Source organism: Priceomyces carsonii, assembly GCF_900007245.1.
Source record: "Priceomyces carsonii strain CBS4050 genome assembly, scaffold: Debaryomyces_carsonii_scaffold_7, whole genome shotgun sequence".
Lineage (NCBI taxonomy): Eukaryota > Fungi > Ascomycota > Pichiomycetes > Serinales > Debaryomycetaceae > Priceomyces > Priceomyces carsonii.
Genome location: NW_026946680.1, coordinates 220297 through 238613, shown reverse-complemented (window position 1 = coordinate 238613; position 18317 = coordinate 220297). Strand labels below are relative to the sequence as shown.

The 18317-nt window shown below is 36.1% G+C and overlaps 10 protein-coding genes across 10 annotated transcripts; 6 read left to right on the top strand and 4 right to left on the bottom strand.

Moving 5' to 3' along the window:
- Window position 1: 1 nt before the first annotated feature.
- PRCAT00005926001 (uncharacterized protein) lies at window positions 2-2182 on the bottom strand (the record flags this gene model as incomplete). Its single annotated transcript, XM_062956035.1, has 1 exon — window positions 2-2182. The coding sequence occupies one exon, from the start codon at window positions 2180-2182 to the stop codon at window positions 2-4; it is 2181 nt and encodes a 726-aa protein (XP_062812578.1).
- A 198-nt stretch (window positions 2183-2380) lies between these two features.
- VPS11 (tethering complex subunit) lies at window positions 2381-5371 on the top strand (the record flags this gene model as incomplete). Its single annotated transcript, XM_062956034.1, has 1 exon — window positions 2381-5371. One exon carries the CDS (start codon window positions 2381-2383, stop codon window positions 5369-5371), a length of 2991 nt encoding a protein of 996 aa, XP_062812577.1.
- An 811-nt stretch (window positions 5372-6182) lies between these two features.
- On the top strand, window positions 6183-7445 carry FAV1 (Fav1p; the record flags this gene model as incomplete). Its single annotated transcript, XM_062956033.1, has 1 exon — window positions 6183-7445. The coding sequence occupies one exon, from the start codon at window positions 6183-6185 to the stop codon at window positions 7443-7445; it is 1263 nt and encodes a 420-aa protein (XP_062812576.1).
- A 201-nt stretch (window positions 7446-7646) lies between these two features.
- PRCAT00005923001 (uncharacterized protein) lies at window positions 7647-8623 on the top strand (the record flags this gene model as incomplete). Its single annotated transcript, XM_062956031.1, has 2 exons — window positions 7647-7830; window positions 7953-8623. 2 exons carry the CDS (start codon window positions 7647-7649, stop codon window positions 8621-8623), a joined length of 855 nt encoding a protein of 284 aa, XP_062812575.1.
- A 272-nt stretch (window positions 8624-8895) lies between these two features.
- On the bottom strand, window positions 8896-9756 carry PRCAT00005922001 (tRNA (guanine46-N7)-methyltransferase; the record flags this gene model as incomplete). The annotated part of the gene is made up of 1 exon (XM_062956030.1): window positions 8896-9756. The coding sequence occupies one exon, from the start codon at window positions 9754-9756 to the stop codon at window positions 8896-8898; it is 861 nt and encodes a 286-aa protein (XP_062812574.1).
- Window positions 9757-10036: 280 nt separating this feature from the next.
- Window positions 10037-10810, bottom strand: PRCAT00005921001 (mitochondrial 54S ribosomal protein uL10m; the record flags this gene model as incomplete). Its single annotated transcript, XM_062956029.1, has 1 exon — window positions 10037-10810. One exon carries the CDS (start codon window positions 10808-10810, stop codon window positions 10037-10039), a length of 774 nt encoding a protein of 257 aa, XP_062812573.1.
- Window positions 10811-11112: 302 nt separating this feature from the next.
- DCR1 (ribonuclease III) lies at window positions 11113-12696 on the top strand (the record flags this gene model as incomplete). Its single annotated transcript, XM_062956028.1, has 1 exon — window positions 11113-12696. The coding sequence occupies one exon, from the start codon at window positions 11113-11115 to the stop codon at window positions 12694-12696; it is 1584 nt and encodes a 527-aa protein (XP_062812572.1).
- A 445-nt stretch (window positions 12697-13141) lies between these two features.
- PRCAT00005919001 (uncharacterized protein) lies at window positions 13142-13240 on the bottom strand (the record flags this gene model as incomplete). The annotated part of the gene is made up of 1 exon (XM_062956027.1): window positions 13142-13240. The coding sequence occupies one exon, from the start codon at window positions 13238-13240 to the stop codon at window positions 13142-13144; it is 99 nt and encodes a 32-aa protein (XP_062812571.1).
- A 399-nt stretch (window positions 13241-13639) lies between these two features.
- PRCAT00005918001 (uncharacterized protein) lies at window positions 13640-14977 on the top strand (the record flags this gene model as incomplete). Its single annotated transcript, XM_062956026.1, has 1 exon — window positions 13640-14977. One exon carries the CDS (start codon window positions 13640-13642, stop codon window positions 14975-14977), a length of 1338 nt encoding a protein of 445 aa, XP_062812570.1.
- A 1127-nt stretch (window positions 14978-16104) lies between these two features.
- KAR3 (Kar3p) lies at window positions 16105-18312 on the top strand (the record flags this gene model as incomplete). Its single annotated transcript, XM_062956025.1, has 1 exon — window positions 16105-18312. The coding sequence occupies one exon, from the start codon at window positions 16105-16107 to the stop codon at window positions 18310-18312; it is 2208 nt and encodes a 735-aa protein (XP_062812569.1).
- Window positions 18313-18317: the final 5 nt, after the last annotated feature.

Here is an 18317-nt window from a genome sequence, read left to right as displayed (position 1 = left end):
TTCATGAAAAATGTACGATATCATTTTCAAGATCAAACTTCATGTCATGATATTCTGATTTGGCATTTTTCAATAGCCAACCGTTGCAGAAAGATATTAAATCAAGCATGTAATTAGTCTTCTCGTTACCTCTGTTGAAGGTATGAATTGGGATGTAGCCATGGCCAATTTCCTCAACGTTCGCAAGGTCCATTTGACCACTTATATCGTTGCTTAGATCACTTTTTTTGGTACCAGTTAAAATTGGGCCATTACCTATAGATTTTCCTAGTTGTTGATAGGTATAACTTTCAACGCCATTTATGAAATCATAACGAATATCTTCCCATTCCATTCCTAATAATCCGTTGGCAGTTGATTTTTTATATTGGAAAAATCTAAAGAGCCAGTCTTTCAAAAGATCAACTTTGTTTAAAAACTCAATACCATTAGACTTCGAAGAATTTCTTACTTGTCTTATAATTTGCTTGGATTTGTTTATAATATTCGTTCGACTGATCAATGATAATGAATCATCTGGAATATGCAGCTTAGAATGTGACTCAAAATATGACGCAGCTATTCTTTCTAGTCCTTCAATTGGGAATCTAATCAAACTATTGTCTGTTGTCAAGTAATCGTCTACTGAGTCCGAAGTCTTCATGTCACCATTTTCGGTATATTCTGTTGCGTCCAAATCAGTTGAAACAGCAAGATCTTGAGGTTTTTTATTTGAATGATCAATAGGAAATGTAATGACACTTTTTGTTAAGGGAGAAGATGCTATAGTGTTATGAACAGCAGGATTTCTTTTTCCTCTCCGCTTCCTCGATTTGTTGTCATCTAAAGGTAATGGCCTCTTTTTTCCATCGTGAGCATCTTTAGAAGGAGTGTCAAGTAACTGAGGTTCTATGCTAGTGTCAGCATTTTCATCAAACGTTCCCTCAGGGTCAGCCACATCCCGTTCCTTTTTGGATTTATTACCACGCTTGGGATTGCTATTATGTTCCTCATCAGCTAAATATCTTAGTCTGGTTTGATACATTTTTTCAGAATATTCAATCTCAAAATCCGTATCTTTATCAAACTCATCAATTTTTTCATCGGGGATATATTCTACCGGAGGGATAACATTTGGATTGAATGGGTTTTCTGCAAGTTCTTCAGGAGTAAAACTGGTTTCTAGATACGTATATAACAACCATAAAAATCTCTTGGCCCGAATCTGTGGCTGAATACGTGAGTTTAAGAAGAACTCCATAAAGCTATTGTTATTATTGTTATAGGTAACCGAATGATCAAGGTGGTATTTAATTCCCTTAATACTACCACTCATTAGAAAAATCAACTCTATAACATTTGTATTAGGCTTTTGCGGAGACGGCAGCTTTAGAATATCATCAAGCGATTTATAGTGATCTTTAGTATCACAAACCGCTTTCAAAATTGACTTCAACCTCGGAGTATCCTGAAGAGGCTTTGAACCTCCAAAGACGGGATCAGCTTGCAAAGATGGTATTGAATGATAGGTTCTTAAAGATGACCTCATTTCAGGCACGAAGTTAATTGTAGTGTTCATGCGGCCAGCATTGACCAATAGACATACCTTCCCCACAGATTTACCCATTTCACTATCTTTTAATAGTCTCTCTTTTAAGATTTTAGAACACTTTGATGACTCTGCTAGTGTTCGGACGTAAAGATCCAGAAATGTTAATTTCTCGCTGTTATTAGCAGATGGCACGTCACAGTGAGGAAACGAGTTGGTGAACACAGCATGTTTATCATCGAACAATTCTTTAAGGAAATCATATTGAATGTCCTTTCTCCAGAAGGGTTCTCCATCTGCCTTCTTTAGATGTCTAACACCCTTAGGGATAGATACATTTGTAGTTTTCTTTGGCCGACCCAGTCCCCTTTTCTTGGTACCCTTACTATCTGCATCTTCTTCGTTTTCAGCATCACCATCTGTGTCATTTTCAAGGTCTAACGAGGTATTTGCACTATTATGTTGCTCACCTCGTCCTCCTATTAAGTTTGAAATTGAAAGAGTATTCGATAGTGGCGTTTGATCACCATCTTCTTTCATTTCAACAGTAGAACTGGTACCCACAGTTTGGTTCTGCTCGGAAGATTCAGAATTCTGAGATACTTCTTTGGATACATTGCCCGTAAAGTTATCATGGATTGGGTCGTAACTCATGATAGTATCTACTATTATCTAACCCCTTGTTAATTGTATGGTAAGAAGAAGCTGATTTATCGTGTAACTTTTTCTTCGGCAGAGAATATCAAAATACTCGGAATCGAAAAAGTTAGTCAAAAGCTCCAGATTAAAGTTAGTGTTGATTTTTAAAATATACAATTAAAGTTTTAACTTTAAGAAAACGATCTTGACGCCATGTCCTTGCCAGCTAGCTGGAGGCTGTTTCAGCTCTTTGATGTGACGCCAATAAAAGACCCGAACTTTGGTACAGATGAGGCTCTATACTCAGACGGAATGTTATCTTGCATGACCTCAACCAAGTTATATTTGGTATTAACGACGAATAATGCTTTCGTGAAGATTATAAATAAAAGTTTCACATTGGTCAAGTCCTTCAGTGCTTATGAGCTTGATTATCGGATAAATTTCGTCGGAACAGTACCTAATTCGAACCTTTTGGTTACTTTGGCAGAACGACAGGGATACCCATCAGTACTCAAATTATGGGATCTCACAAAAATTGTTCATTTAGAAACAGATGATGAAGATTGTTACAAGTACAAGTTTCAATCCCAAGTTCTCGTACATAATGGGGATAATTCCTTTCCCATCAGTTGTATGCAAATGAATGATGATTTAACTTGCATAGCAATAGGTTATACGAATGGTAGAGTTATTTTAATTAGAGGGGACTTGTTGAGGGATAGGGGATCTAAGCAAAGAATTATATACGAGTCTCATGATCCTATTACTGGTATTCAATTCAATGTACCAGAAGACTTGTTATATATAACAACCACATCAAGCATTTTAACTGTACTGGCAACAGGAAGAAACCAAGGAAGACCCACCAGAATACTCTCTGATAAGCTTGGCGTTGATTTGGATTGCTCTGATATAGATCCGAAAACTCAAGAACTAATTGTTGGGATTCCTTCATCCATACGCTACTACAACAGTATTAGCAAGAGCCACACCATCAATTTCGAAATTCCTAAAAAACTGATAGATAGATTTGGGAAAAATTACCTTTTGATTGTATCTCCAACAGAAGAGTATATTGATACCACAAAGTCTAAAAAATTGTTAACCAAGATTATAATAGTAGACTTGTTCAACAAGCATATATCCTTTACCATGACTATCCCTAACGTTTCCATAAAATTGACGTTTGAGATGTGGGACGATCTCTATCTATTGAGCACAGATGGTATTCTTCATAAAATCCATGAAAAGTCAATTAACCAACAAATTGAGTACATCCTCCAAAGAGAACTATTTCCTGTCGCATATAACTTAGCAACCCAATCAAATTTACCGAAGTATAACTTACAGAGAATTCAAAGGCTTCATGGTGATTACTTATATGAGAAACAACAATATGAAGAGTCTATCAAGATGTATATTGAAGCATTGTCTTTCTACGATGCTAAAAGTTCTTCAAAAGAAGACCTAGAGGACTTTACCTTGAGTATTATCACCAAGTTCAAGGACGTTTCTAACATTCCTAATTTGACCAAGTTCTTACTTAAATTATATCAATTGAATTTGGCAAATAATGATCACATCACACTTTTATTATGTTGCTTTTGTAAAGTGAAAAATGTTGAAGAGCTTGATAGATTCATAAACTATTTAGACTTGACTGATTCTTCTAAACTTCATGAATTAAATTTTCAACTAATAATCAATTTGTTCAAGGAATGTGGCTATTTTGAACAAGTTATCAAATTACTTTATAAGTTGAACCAGCCGAGCTTGATTGTTGATATTGAATTAAATGATTTACACCAGCCACGAAATTGCTTGACATTCATCAAGAGTTTGTCCATTGACGAGCTCTTATTAATATTGGTAGAGCATTCAAAAACTTTTCTAGATTATCTTCCAATTGAAACTACAGAATTGCTAATCAATGTTTTCACTGGAAACTACGTTCCCATAGAAAATGCCAAAGAGCCAGCGGTAGACAAAAGCGAAGAGATTAATGAGAAAAAGCATGAAGAGGATCAGTCTTCGTTTCCCTTGGATAGTTACAGGTCTTTTTTAGCATACATCAAAGGATCCTCAGGCTCAGACGATGAATCGGAGGGTTCGCTGACGAAGACACTGCATTTGGTGAATCGACCGACCTATTTACCTCCACGCCCAAGCATTATATATTCAAGCTTCGTTAATAATCCGAATGAGTTTGTCATTTTTTTGGAGGCTTGTATTGAAGCCCTTGATAAGTATCAGGGTAACCTTAACGATAAACGCAACTTGCTTATGACCTTGTATGAAATGTACTTATCATTGGCCAGCGAGCAAAGTGAGGAAGCAGCTAAGAGGGAGTGGACTGACAAAGCGAGTGAATTATTGAAGCACCACGTAAGTTTGTTGGACAGATCTGCACTCCTAATTATATCTCACATCTACAACTTCAAAGAAGGTGAAATTATTGCGAAGGAAGAATCGGGGTTTGAGAAAAGTTTGTTCACTGTTTCGCAGTCTCTAGGAGATGTTGATGAATGCATTCATATTGTATATAAGTATGGTGAGTCTCAACCTGAACTCTATAAGATGATGCTAAAATATGCCGTTTCAAAAAAGGAGATATTTGACAGGTTGAACAAGAAGGATTTTGATTTTGTTCTAAATCAAATAAAGATCAAGAAACTAGTGACTCCACTTGAAATAGTTCAAATCCTTAGTGGCAATGACTTCACAACGTTGGGTCTTGTAAAAGACTATTTGATTGACTTCATTGATGAACAAAAGACAGAAATATCAAACAATGTCCTGTTAGCAACCTATTACGAAAATGAATCTACCAAAAACACGCATAAACTTGCGGAGCTTGTTCACAAACCATTTATTATGCAAAATAACAAATGCTTTTCCTGTAACCTAAAGCTTGATTTTCCTATGGTGCATTTTATGTGTAAGCACAGTTTCCATCAAAAATGTCTCAGTAATAATCTCATGGTTTCTAATAGTGTAGGAGATAGCGAGAAAAGGTGCCCAATTTGTATAAACGAGTTAGATGAAATTCGGTCCGTTAGATTGGAGCAATTTAAGTCTAAAGATAACGTGGCAGCTTTCGAGGATTCTCTAAATGATAGTAGTGATCGATTCAAATTTATCTGCGACTATTTGGGCAAGGGGGTTATGGAAAATGAATCGGTTACCGTTTTAGATGCCTAGATTTTGCAGTCGACCTTTTTCTAGGTTGCAATATAAAAAGGTCGAGATTATTTCAATTTGATACAATAGTGAAACGTCCTCGATCATATAAATAATAAATAGATATCTATAGCTTTAATGGTTCTAAAAATGTATCTATCTTCTAATAATGGCTTGTTTAAATGAATTTTATCCTAGAAGCGATATTGCACGAGAAATCAATGTGTCTCCTAAAGATGTAGTTGTTGACTCAGACGAGAGCGATGAGTTTTGTCCCAGTTGGTTGAAAGGACATAAAATACAGAATGAGACTTTTGATAGCAAAGCATTGAATGATCAATTGCTAGAGAAACCAAGACACAAAAGAGACTTGGAGGTGGACGTGTTGGGAAAACCTGTAATAAGAGATACCAAGAAAGTAGATTCGCCAGTAAAGCAGCATTTTTTTGTCGATGCCACTATGACGAGGTATCAGAGAGCTTTGGTTGATTTCATAGAAGGGGAGATTGCCTATTGTAGTCAAATTCGCCTAGCTACTAAGGTCAGTCGGACTTTGTTACAGAATGTTGGAAAATATTTACATCTTTTTTCCAAAGATGAGGAAAATCTTATATTTGATGAAATATACCAAATATCAGAGTTATCATCCAATTTTATCAAAGCTATAGTGAATTGCTTGAAATTTTCCAATGGGTTTAAAGATTTCGAGAGTCTTCAAAAATTAAAGCTGAATTATCGGAATGAACGAGAAGAGCATTTAGACTACAATATTTCTCGATTGGTGTACAACTGTGATGTTACTCGAGCCAATTTTGGTGCTATTCTCAACAACATGGTCGATTCACTAAAGTTCAAGACAACTATCATATCCTACTTCACCAAAAATGATTTCAGAATCGATTTGTTAGCTCAAAAACTGAAAAGTGGTGGTCATTTAATGAACGAGTGGCTCCAAGAAGCAAAAATTGAATCAATGGATAATTCATTGCATGATTTACTTTACATGCCTATTCAAAGGCTCATCAGATATCCACTGCTTATTAAAGACTTAATAAATTCGCTTGGTTTGCGAAATGATTCATTGAAGCATGACATTCATTTATCATTGATAAAAGTTAACCAACTTATTGCGAAATGTAACAATCAGCCTTCAGTGACCACATGGAAAGAATTGAAACAGTTTGAGTCCGAAAAATCTTCTTTCTTCCCATCAAGAAGTCTAGCCATAAATGACTTTGATCAGGAACCTTTGGCAACGGCTGATGATATGAAACTAACCATTACCGGTAAAAATAGTGAGAAGGTTACCTACGGTAAAGTAGAGGACATTACTAAGTCTGGAAACATTATCACACGTCAAAAAGGTGACTACACCACGCTCATTCACATTTTCAAGGAGAAATACCAAAACTTGAAAAATTTAGAGACTGGAATCATTAGTCTTAAAGTTACCTTATTGAATTTTATGAAGTCTCAATTAAGATATTCTGATTTATGGCTGCTGTTTCTCGACGAAGAAAATCCAGAAACAGATAAACGATTCATTACTTCCATATACTCAAGTTTCTCTGAGAAGCTCAAACACCAAATGGAGCTCACACTGAGCATCGTTGATAAAATAGATAAATTAGTTATCCAGCCACTAGCGCAAGCACTAGAATGCTGCGATGACGTTAGAGCTCTTGTAAAAACCCACAGGAAGTATAGAAGTGCATACATCGAATACATTAGATACTGTGGTGCAAATTCTAAGCAGGGAATTATCAGTCAAAGAAAATTTCATAAGGCACAAACATGCATAAAGATAGAGAACAGCATAAAAGAGAAGGTGCCTCGCCTTCTTGACTTCCAAGATGAATTTGTTGTAGCAATTCTTGCTAGTTTGAATGAATTCTGTTGCAATTGGTATTTTGTGTTAATTGGTCAGCGCTCATTTGATGAGTATAATCGTCTCTTGGGAGCAAGCAATGATGAGGAGCAATTATCTGCTCACCAAGATATTGTGAGCTCGTATAAACGCACGCTCTTTTTGACTAAGCTGGCTATCATGGAAGCTAGTGATTCATACCCAGATCATGCCTTCTTCTTCGCGTAGCAAGACTCATTATAATTGTGTACTTATATTTAAATTTCCTGTTCCTAGATTAGCATCTTGTGACGAAAAATTAACTTCGTGTGAAATTTATAGACATAATCGACGAATTTTCGATCCCTTAATCGCCATCCTTTTTAGCCACGTATATATCAAAAGCAATTGCAATTGATATTTTAACAGGATAATTTAGCAAGATCAGTTATGTCAGCACAAACAGAATTCACTCCAGTTACAGCCAGCGTCCTGAAAAACAGTGATTTATTTACCTGGAAGGATCCGGTGAAAACGGGTAAAGTTTTCGGGTCAATCGTTTTAGCACTTTTAGTGTTTAAGAAAGTTAACTTATTCAATGTGTTCTTTCACTTGGCATACATTGGTTTATTAGGTAAGTACTGAGAACTCTAGTGAGACAATTGAGGGAATAACTCAAAACATCACTTTATATGTGTTGTCGGTTAATTGAGATAGCGCAATATTTAATTCAATCATACTAATAATAATTTATAGTGTCAGCAGCTGCTGAGTACCTTGGGAAACTTCTTACGGGTCAGGGATTCATCACTAAATACAAACCTACAAATAAGTCCTACGCCAAAATCCTAAATGAGGAGTTCTTACCTTGTGTTGCTAAACTCAATGTAAAGGCGGAGGACAAAATACAAGAAATCCTTTATGCACATGATATCGAGACCACCTTGAAAGGGGCTGGTATTTCTTATATCTTGTACAAGATCACTTCATTATTCTCTTTGTTTACATTAATCACTGCTGGAGTGGTGATATTATTTACTATTCCAGCAATTTATGTTAGAAACAAGAAGGAAATTGATGCAGCAGTAGCTCAATATACTAAGGTTGCTAAGGATAAGACTTCTGAATACACCAAGTTAGCTCAAGAAAAAGCTGCTCCGCATATTGACAACCTTGTCAAAAAGACTGGTCCAGTCGGGTCCTTCATTGCCTCAAAGATTCCAACTAGAACTGCTGGCTCCACTGTCGGCACAGGAAAAGAGACTTCTTTTGCAAATGATGCACAACCTTCAACAGCAACTACTACAGGGGCTTCCCAATTTCCTAATGTTCCTGAATCATCAACTAGCACCACCACAGACCTTGACGAGATTGTTGAATCTGCCAAGTCTAAAGCCGCTAAGGGTGAGATTCCAAGCTCCTTTTAAGTTTCGTATTTGAAGGAGTTTATTTTTTCTTATTGTTTTTATTTTCACTTGAAATTTGATGGAAACCTTTGCTTATTCTTTCAAGTCTTTTGTAATGATAAGAATTTCTGAACATGTTCTGCAATTGTTTTTATTTTAATATATTTATTACTTATTTCGATTGTTTCGATAGTAATAGTATTGGAGTCAAGTTTTTATATACTTACGTACTAAAGCTAACTATTCAATACACAATAATGTTCAAATTGTTAGTTTGCCGACAAGTATATTAATTACTCGTTGTCTTGTGGGTATGGAAGCCTTTTGTAACAAGCTATCCATTTTTGACCTCTATTACGGGTTACCTTTTGACCCTCTTCAGTACCATTTGTCATAATATTGACACATTTATCCTGAAGTTCCCATTCTTTGTCTAATCTTTCAAATAATGGATGCTCTTCCAAATGAGTAACCATCCAATCATGCAAATCCTCAACGTCGGTTATGGTGTATATTATTCCTCCCTCTTTGAGAACAAAGGCGTACTCAGAAAGTAAAGTATTAGTAATGATTCTTGCCTTATGTTTCCTTTGTTTGAAATGCGGATCGGGAAAACAAAAGAACATTTTGGATAATTGACCTTTTCTAAAAAAATTGGGTAAAAACTTCATGGCATTACCTCTTAATACTGCAACATTTTGATAGTCAATTTCTTTACCAGAGTACTTCTTCCTCAAAGCAATTATTCTATCTTCAACATACTGAGTGACCTGGACTCTGATTTCCATACCAAGTATCAAAGTGTTAGAGAACTCTGGTGCTAAGCTTATAAGAAGTCCTCCATATCCACAACCAATGTCTGCAATTTCAACATTCCTCATCATAATATTTTTATCCTCATCGTAGTATTTGGGATAAAGCTGATTCCATTTCATTTCATCTGGACTCCTTGGGTAGTCTAATCTATGATCAGAGAACGGGTTTGAATGTGCTCTTTGCCTATAAAACCTCTTTCTTGGTAAATCTATGCTACTTTCATTTTTAGAATTCTGATCGAACCTGGCATTTTTGTTTTGTTTTCTAACTGTTGCTCTCTTATGTCTATACGAGAGTCTCTTTGTGGTAGCGTCTTCGGCTTCAGACTGATCAACCATTGTCTAGTATTCACCAATAGCAGAAAATATCATGAGCTATAACTGCAACCAAATACAAAAAAAAAAATAGTAAGTCCTAGAACTGAAAAAAAAAAAAAAAAGATTTATTTAAAATTGATGAGCAGATAAAGAAGGCTCTCTTCTCCCAATAAAGTTTAGGATATTAACAATTCAAAATGTTGAAATTGGATATCTACATATGAATTATGCTATATTATCTATTTACAGATGTGTATAAAATGTTTTTAAACGAGAAGTATGACCTCGTTCCGAAGAGGTTTTAGTCTTCATTATTCTCAGTACTATTAGTTTCTGACTTTTTTGGTTCCATATCTTTGCGACGCTCTTCTAAAGTCAAATACAATGTATTGCCGGCTGCCTCTAAAGTTCTAACTAAGCCAGCACCTCCTAAGACGGTAAGCAAGCCGGCCAACTGGCTCTGTAATTGCTCTTTATTAGGAAGGTCTTTGAACTGGTCAACTTGCTTGACATCATACACGTTCAGTTCAACTTTTGCACCTATTAATATAAGTTTTTCCTGGGCTCCTTTTATCACTTTTAAGATTTGAGCCACAGCGCTAGGATCACATTTAGGTATGGTGATGACTCCCGTAGGACCACTTAGCAATGGGGATAAAGGATGAGTAACATTCCTATTTTTCGTCGACGTGGCAGCGTCAGCAGGGTCTAGATCATTTTCCGACCTCAAGTAAATGTTGTAGATGCTGTTTCTAATAATATTCAACTGTCCGCCAGCTTTTTTTATTTCAGAACGAAGCCTCTTGTTTTCTGGTTTAGTTATATTGTTATGATGTACATAGAGTAAAACCTCATTTCTATCATTCAAGTATTTATAGTAATCAACTAAGAAAGTTTTTCTTGACAATATGTGTTTGCCTGTGCTTCTGTTTTCTACTGAATATATCGACGACTTGGGGCCATCTGCCGAAGTACTGTAATTCAGATAACCTGAAAAAAATATTGGCTTGAATGGTTTGAGAAAACTCCTTTTGACTCCGTTTAGTCCACATAAAGTAGCTGTCGAGATCCTCATCTTGTTTTATCTAAGTCTGTTCTGTTTTGGAATATTACCTATTTTATATAATTTTTCTGAGTACCCAGTATGTCGACGATAATCCTAACGGCACGTTACACGACTGTACGATGGCATCAAATATTTTTTGGGAGCAGGTTTTAACTCCACTTAAAAGTTCCAATTAAGATAGCATATTTATCGCTTGCTTATAGGGACCTATAAAGGCACCCAGGTAGTAGAGAAGCATTCAGCAATATTATATAATTTATTAGAATTGACACAACGTAAAGCAGAAAAATTTCGCAAAAGGAGAGCGTGATATGAGAGCTTCTTACCACTACAATCAAGAACAACGAAACCTTGGTTACAAAGAATCAACACAAGATGACGATGACAGAGCTATAAAAAGAGCTAATATGGGTAAATTAGGTTTTGACTTGGGATTAGTAGACATAAAAAACTTGGAGTATGGAGTAAGAAATTTGCAAAAGAGTATTAAATTAATTATAAAAGACTCTCCCGACTTGAAAGAACTCGATAACTTGATGAATTCTAGCTTATGTGATAGCTCGATTAGACGTGATATACGCCTGAGCAACTTGATGAAGTTAGCAGCAAAATTAAAGACGAAATACAAAGTTGGCGACTTGAGTATTTTCGATTCTATAGTTAATAACAATGTTGCTGTTAATAGCGAAGATATTATAGATAGTGCTTTAACAGATCCACAATCTGAGAAAGATGGTGAAATGCTCCATGCAAATGAAGATGAGAAAGACATTGATTCAACAAGTGGATCATATCCTGCATTACCTAGTATTAAGAGTCCAGCCTTATACGACAGAGTGTTTCTTCACAAATCTATTGTCAATAATTTGTCATATCTTGAACAAGCGGAATCAATAAATAAACACAATGAAAGATTGGAATTTTTAGGTGATTCCATCTTGAACAATTTGGTCACGTTTATTATTTATAAGAGATTCCCGAATGCATCAGAAGGAGAGCTTTCTAAAATACGATCGCTGCTCGTGAATAACCATGTGTTAACAGAATTCTCGTTAGAGTATGGTTTTGATAAAAAATTGAGGAGTAATATCAATGAATCAGCATTAAGACAGGGAAAACAAAAAATTTATGCTGATATTTTTGAAGCCTACATAGGGGCATTAGCCATGGAACATGAGAGTGACTACTCAGAGATAAAGCAATGGCTACTGTTGCTCATGGAACCTAAAATAAAGCTTTTCGATAAAGAATTCGAGAACAGAGAACCAGTTAATAAGGATGCAAAATCTGACCTTTATTCTCATATCGGGTCTGCATTGTTTCATCCATCTTATGAAATCATTCAACATGGAGATGGCGCATCAAAAAACTTCGTTATTGAGTGTAGGATGGGCGAAGAGACTTTAGGTGAGGGAGAGGCGCCTAGCCATAAGGAGGCTGGTTTAAGGGCTGCCATGGCTGCTTTAAAAAATAAGCCTTTGGTTGATAAATACAGTCAATTCAGACAAACGCTAGACAGAAATGAATCAGTAATCAGCAGTAAAGCTAAAATCTCTAGTCCTCTTCCTTACCAGCGTATGGATAAGCTGATTGGGAAGCTCAGCAGACCCTCTGAAGCTGATATATTTCCCCTTGAAGCAGATGACCTGAGCCCTATCAATATAGAGGCCAAAAATGAGCTTTATGCTATCATATTTAAAAACTTAGGTGAATCACCAGAGTACAACACCTTTGACGTGGGAGATCACAAGATGAAGACTGAATTAAAAATACGTGGTATAGTTGCTGCCACTGCAACTGATAGCTCTAAAAAGAAGTCACTGAGTCGAGCTGCAATGGCATTGTTAAACAATAACGATGGTCTACATTATTTTAAAAGTTTAGCTCCCAAGTGAATAATATATAGCTTTCCTTTAATGAATTTGTGACGATTTAAGCTCAAATCTATGCGAATGTAACATAAAGTCGATTCCAATCTCATATGACAATCCACTAGAGGAAGATTGCAAAAGGCTTTTGAGGCTTTTTTTTTTATAGAAAACAAATACGTTAATGCGATGGTTGTTGTGACTATGACGTAAAGCGACGACACGATACCATGTTGAGACGGAAGCAGCACCTAAATCAGAGAACTTTGTAAAAACATTGCACTATTAGGTGATTTATTGATACATGTTAAATTAAACTAATGTGAAACAACATTCAGTTGCCTGTTGCATTAAGATATTCCACGTTAGATGGCTACATAAGAACGTAGAAGAACCAGAAGGTTCAGTAGTTAAAGTATAACATGCTCATTAAAAACGCTAAGATTTTACTTTGCGATTCCATATAAATCCACTAGCTAATAATTGAAAAAGATAGGGTCCCTTGGCCTAGTTGGTTAAGGCGTGGTGCTAATAACACCAAGATCAGCAGTTCGATCCTGCTAGGGACCATTTCTTTAATTCGGGCGTGTGGCGTAGTTGGTAGCGCGTTCGCTTAGCATGCGAAAGGTCTCCGGTTCGACTCCGGACTCGTCCACTTTTTACTTTTTTAAAGTGTATTTTAGATTATGAAGATGATATGCTACATAAGAGTATCTAAACGCAACATTCTTGGTATATTTCGACGTCTGACATTTAGTATAAACCGTGTATTTGTTTTTCGGAGCGTAGCTGGAGCGAGTTTCAAGTGATGATGGCGACCAAATCAAATAATATCGCGACTATGACAAAAATGATAATACAATAATCCTCCTACAATACAGTTTTTATCAAGGTCCTTATTTGTACCATTTTTTAGTAAATTTCCAATTTGATATATTCAACAGTACTCTGATATACGTTCTCATAACATATGAATGGTATTCAAACCAATGAGGGAGAGCATCCAGAAGCTACCAGCGTGCATGGGGATTTGGCCGATAATAGAGCTTCAGCCCTGACTTCAAGAGGTAACGGAATACAGCGCATTATTGACAAAGATACGTCAAACCCTCCTGAGCACCTATCAGAATTTTATTCATTCGTGAATGGTAAATCAAATGCACCAATTTCACCTACAAGAAGCGATCAAACAAGGTTTTCTCTGATTGCGGATTTGAAATCCAAGAAACAGCAAAGACCACCATCGATCAACACATTTACTTCATTCTCGCCTTCTGTTTTAGATTTACCCAGCATAATGACTTCAAAGGATTTCCATGATACGATGCACATTTATGAAACTTTGATTGACAAGGCACAGGTACTTAGCGATTCGTTAATGGGTGTATCCAATGCTGCTAGTGAATTTGGCCAAGCCTTAGAGAATGCGATTACCAAATGTCCCAAAGTCCCTAATCCAAAAGTGGTTTCGGATGGTCTCATTAACTCTGCAGGCTTACAATACGTAATTGGAAGTAATCAGCAGATTTTAAGTAGAGTAATCCAACAAAATTTCCGGATCCCTTTAAAAGAACAGTTAGAGAAGCTAGCGAAGGATTATGAGATAAGCTACAACTCATATCAACAAGAAATAAGGAACAAATCTAAAAAGTTACGAGCAAAGGAATTAGAAAACGTGAAATTATCGAGATCAAAAGTACGCAATCTCACCGCCTATAAATCACAACTTCTCAACTTAACAAGCCAATTGGAGGAGATCGATAGAATGAAATATGAATATTATCATGATGTCAATTCTATGATTGAAGAGTTTAATCAACATCACCTTTTAATCAAAACGGGGTCTTTGGTAAGAGCTCAATTGGAGATATATGAAGGAATTGCGAAGAAAGGTTGGTCAGGTGGTGGATTGGATGATCTTTTAGCTATCTCCCCTGATTTATTTGGTTTCACTTACGAGCATGAGAATACTAATGATGGTATAGAGATGTCACAAGGAAGTAAGAGTGCGGATGCTGACTCCATAGACAAAGGTGATGTTCATTATGACAGTGGTAATGTAGCCGATCACAACAGTGATATTTCCGTGGATGATCCTAAAAAGTCGTCACCGAGAGAAAGGGAAGATAAAGGATTGTCACCTTCCAGTGCACGAGACATCGATGAATCATTCTCCTTACCTATGGTCAATCAATCAAATTCGTTGATAGGCTCACGCGGTAATTATTCGGATGACGAGCAGGATTCTGTTATCCTGCCCACGATATCAAGAAACAACATTCTAAACGAACTACAAGATCATGATTAGTGGCTGGGTCTGTGCATTTAATATATCCAGAAAATACTGAAATAACAATTTCATGAGTGATTAGGAGGGTCTTAATGGAATTATGTATGTGTGTCAAGGATGGTCATATGGTCTTCACTTCAGAAATGGCGTTTTTAAAGTTGGTGCAGATGATAAGAAATTAGAGACTCTGTGTCAACGAGCACGTGATGAATATTCTGAAATCTTTTTTGTGATCGAGCATTTTTTTAATGTGGTCGTGCTTAAGGAGAAATTATTAAGATTTTTCACTAATTTTTCAAAATTTTCATGAAGAATTTTTTTTAAATACCTTTCAAACATATTAACTATAGAATCAAAAATGGCTCCAATTGTATGTATACTAGTTTAATGATTCTCAAGATGAGATATGGCGATAACTCTGTACGGGTTGATTAACTCAAGTAGGTATTTGGTGACCTACTATTCTTTAATGAATTGGCAAGTTTTAAACTTGTTTAAAGAGTTTTATTTTAGGAGGCTCCCTAAGTGGTATACTTGATATCTGACCCGTCCATGGGCTTTGCTGTGTTTATCTTTGCAGATAATAGTGCGGTAGGCTAACATGGAATTTTAGACCAATAAGAAAGCTAAGGCTGCTAAGAAATTTGTTGTTGACACTTCTGCTCCTGTTGAAAACGGTGTTTTCGACCAAGAGGCTTATGTCAAATACTTAGTTGAACACATCAAAGTTGAGGGAATTGTTAGCAACTTAGGTGACGATATATCCGTTACTTCTGAAGGTAACAAGGTTATTGTTGTTTCAAACACTAAATTCTCCGGTAAGTACTTGAAGTACTTGACAAAGAGATACTTGAAGAAGAACCAGATCAGAGACTGGATCAGATTCGTTTCTGTCAAGAAGAACCAATACCAATTGCAATTCTACTCTGTCGCTGACGAGGAAGAGGAAGAAGAGGAGTAAATTAATTCTCAGTAATATAAGTATACTGTACAGTAGAATTAAATGTTCCCTTTAATAGTTTAAACCAATTACACAAGTAACGATTCTTCAATATTTTGTAGTTATAAGATCTTTAACTTCGACCCAAACGGATGGAATAGAAATACATTTTGAATTTTCTTTTGGTTTGCATATAACAAAACCAATGTTTACATATGAAGAGTTGTTGATGTATAAGAATTGTTTCGGATTAAGCATCCTTGGTTTCAGAATGGAAGACAAAGATCGTTGTGAGACTTCCAATGTTGATACTCTAGCGGAATCTCGTTCCCTGGATTTGAACATACCCAAATGCAAGCGTTACTCAGACATGGATCTTCAGTCAGATAGGAAACACCGTAAACTAGTTGAGAAAGAGAACATGGATACTACGAGAAAAGAGCCTTCCATAACGTATAGCGGTACAGGCAGAAATTTAATTGGGAGATTATCAAAGATAGAAGGAGAGCAGCAATTTAAGCTAATAAAATCTAATAGAATCATAGAAAATAAGTTGGACGAAGTTCAACATTTGAAGAATCGTATAATGACCCTAAAAACTCAGCGGGCAAATCAAGAATTTGAGAACTTTAAGATTGAAAGTGAAATTATTAAGCTGAAAGAGCAGTTAGCATTAGCTGATGGACAAATAGAAGAATTAAAACATCATGAGCTGACATCATTACAGTGTTTACAAGACAAATATGAGTTAGTCTCAAAGCAATTGAAGGTTGAGCATCAAGAAAGGTTAGACAAGTTGAAAGAAGATATTTCTTTTCAGATTGAGAGAGTGATACAAGAGAATATTACCAACTTTCAGTCTGATAGAAGAGCATTGTCCAAAGAATGTGAAGACATTTCCAAAGAGATTAAAGCGCATGAACAGGACTTGAATAGAAAATTAATTAAGCTAAAAGAAGATAATAATAAAAAATTAATCCAGCTGAACAAATCTTTGGATGACTCAATTAACGAATTGAAAGCGGAAACTCAAAGAACGATCGAGGAAAAGCAAGAGACTTTGGAACAATTTGAGAGCTTGAAACAAAGTCTATCTACTTCTTTCGAGAATTCTAACTCTGAATTATCTTCAAAACTTTCTAATTTGAAGGCTAACTTTGAATCAAAAGAGCAAGAATTAGGCACCTTGCGGCGCAAGATTGAATCCACAACATGTTTAATTCATGATATGAAAAATACCTGGCAGGCGAGTGCAAGGGAAATCGAAACGTATAATAATAAGACTAGAGAGCTTAACAAATTCTTAGAAGATCAGGAATCTGAAAGAAGGCTTCTTCATGACAAGCTTCAAAATTTGAAAGGCAATATTCGTGTCTTCTGTCGTATAAAGCCGCCTCCGAATGGTGAAGAAATAGCGGCAATAGATTTCCCTGAAGACGAAATAAACCTTGATTCCAACCAAGAGCTTCTGATTTCGAAAGGTTCCCCTGATTCGAGTTCGTATTCTGGTCGAACTGTCCAGTCATATAAATTTCAATTTGATAAAGTTTTCCTGTCGACACTGGGAAATGATGTCGTTTTTGAAGAGCTCTCACAGCTAATTCAGTGTTCTTTAGATGGAAGGAATGTGTGCGTATTTGCATATGGCCAGACTGGTTCTGGTAAAACATTTACGATGTCAAATCCAAATAATGGTATGATCCCATTATCTATAAATAAGATATTTGACGATATTGAAGATCTTAAGCTAAAGAATTGGGCGTATCGTGTTGAGGGGCAGATTGTTGAAATCTACAACGAAACTGTTATTGATCTTTTGGGACCTTCAAGCGCAAACCTAAAACATGAAATCAAACATGATGATTTAAACAAGAGAACTACAATTACTAACGTGACATCTATCGAAATAGGTTCCAAAGAAAAAGCAAGGCAAATCTTAGAAAAAGCACTGAGGAGCAGGTCTACGGCAGCCACTAGATCCAACGAACGTTCCTCGAGGTCACATTCAATTTTTACTTTAAGAATATACGGTGAGAACACAAGAACATCAGAGAAATGTGAAGGCACATTGAACTTAATTGACTTAGCAGGCTCAGAAAGATTATCAAATTCACAGGCCAAAGGAGAAAGATTGAAAGAGACTCAAGCTATCAACAAATCACTTTCTTGCCTTGGTGATGTCATCTATGCTTTGGGTCAACAGCAGTCTCACCTGCAAGTACAGCAGCACATTCCTTATCGAAATTCTAAGTTAACTTATTTGCTTAAACATAGTCTTGGAGGTATGTCAAAAACTTTGATGTTTGTCAACATTTCACCTTTATTGCGAGATTTCTCTGAAACAGTTAATTCTTTGAGATTCGCAACCAAGGTAAATACTACAAAGTTAGCTCTGAGTCAAGGTTCTACGTAATTTCA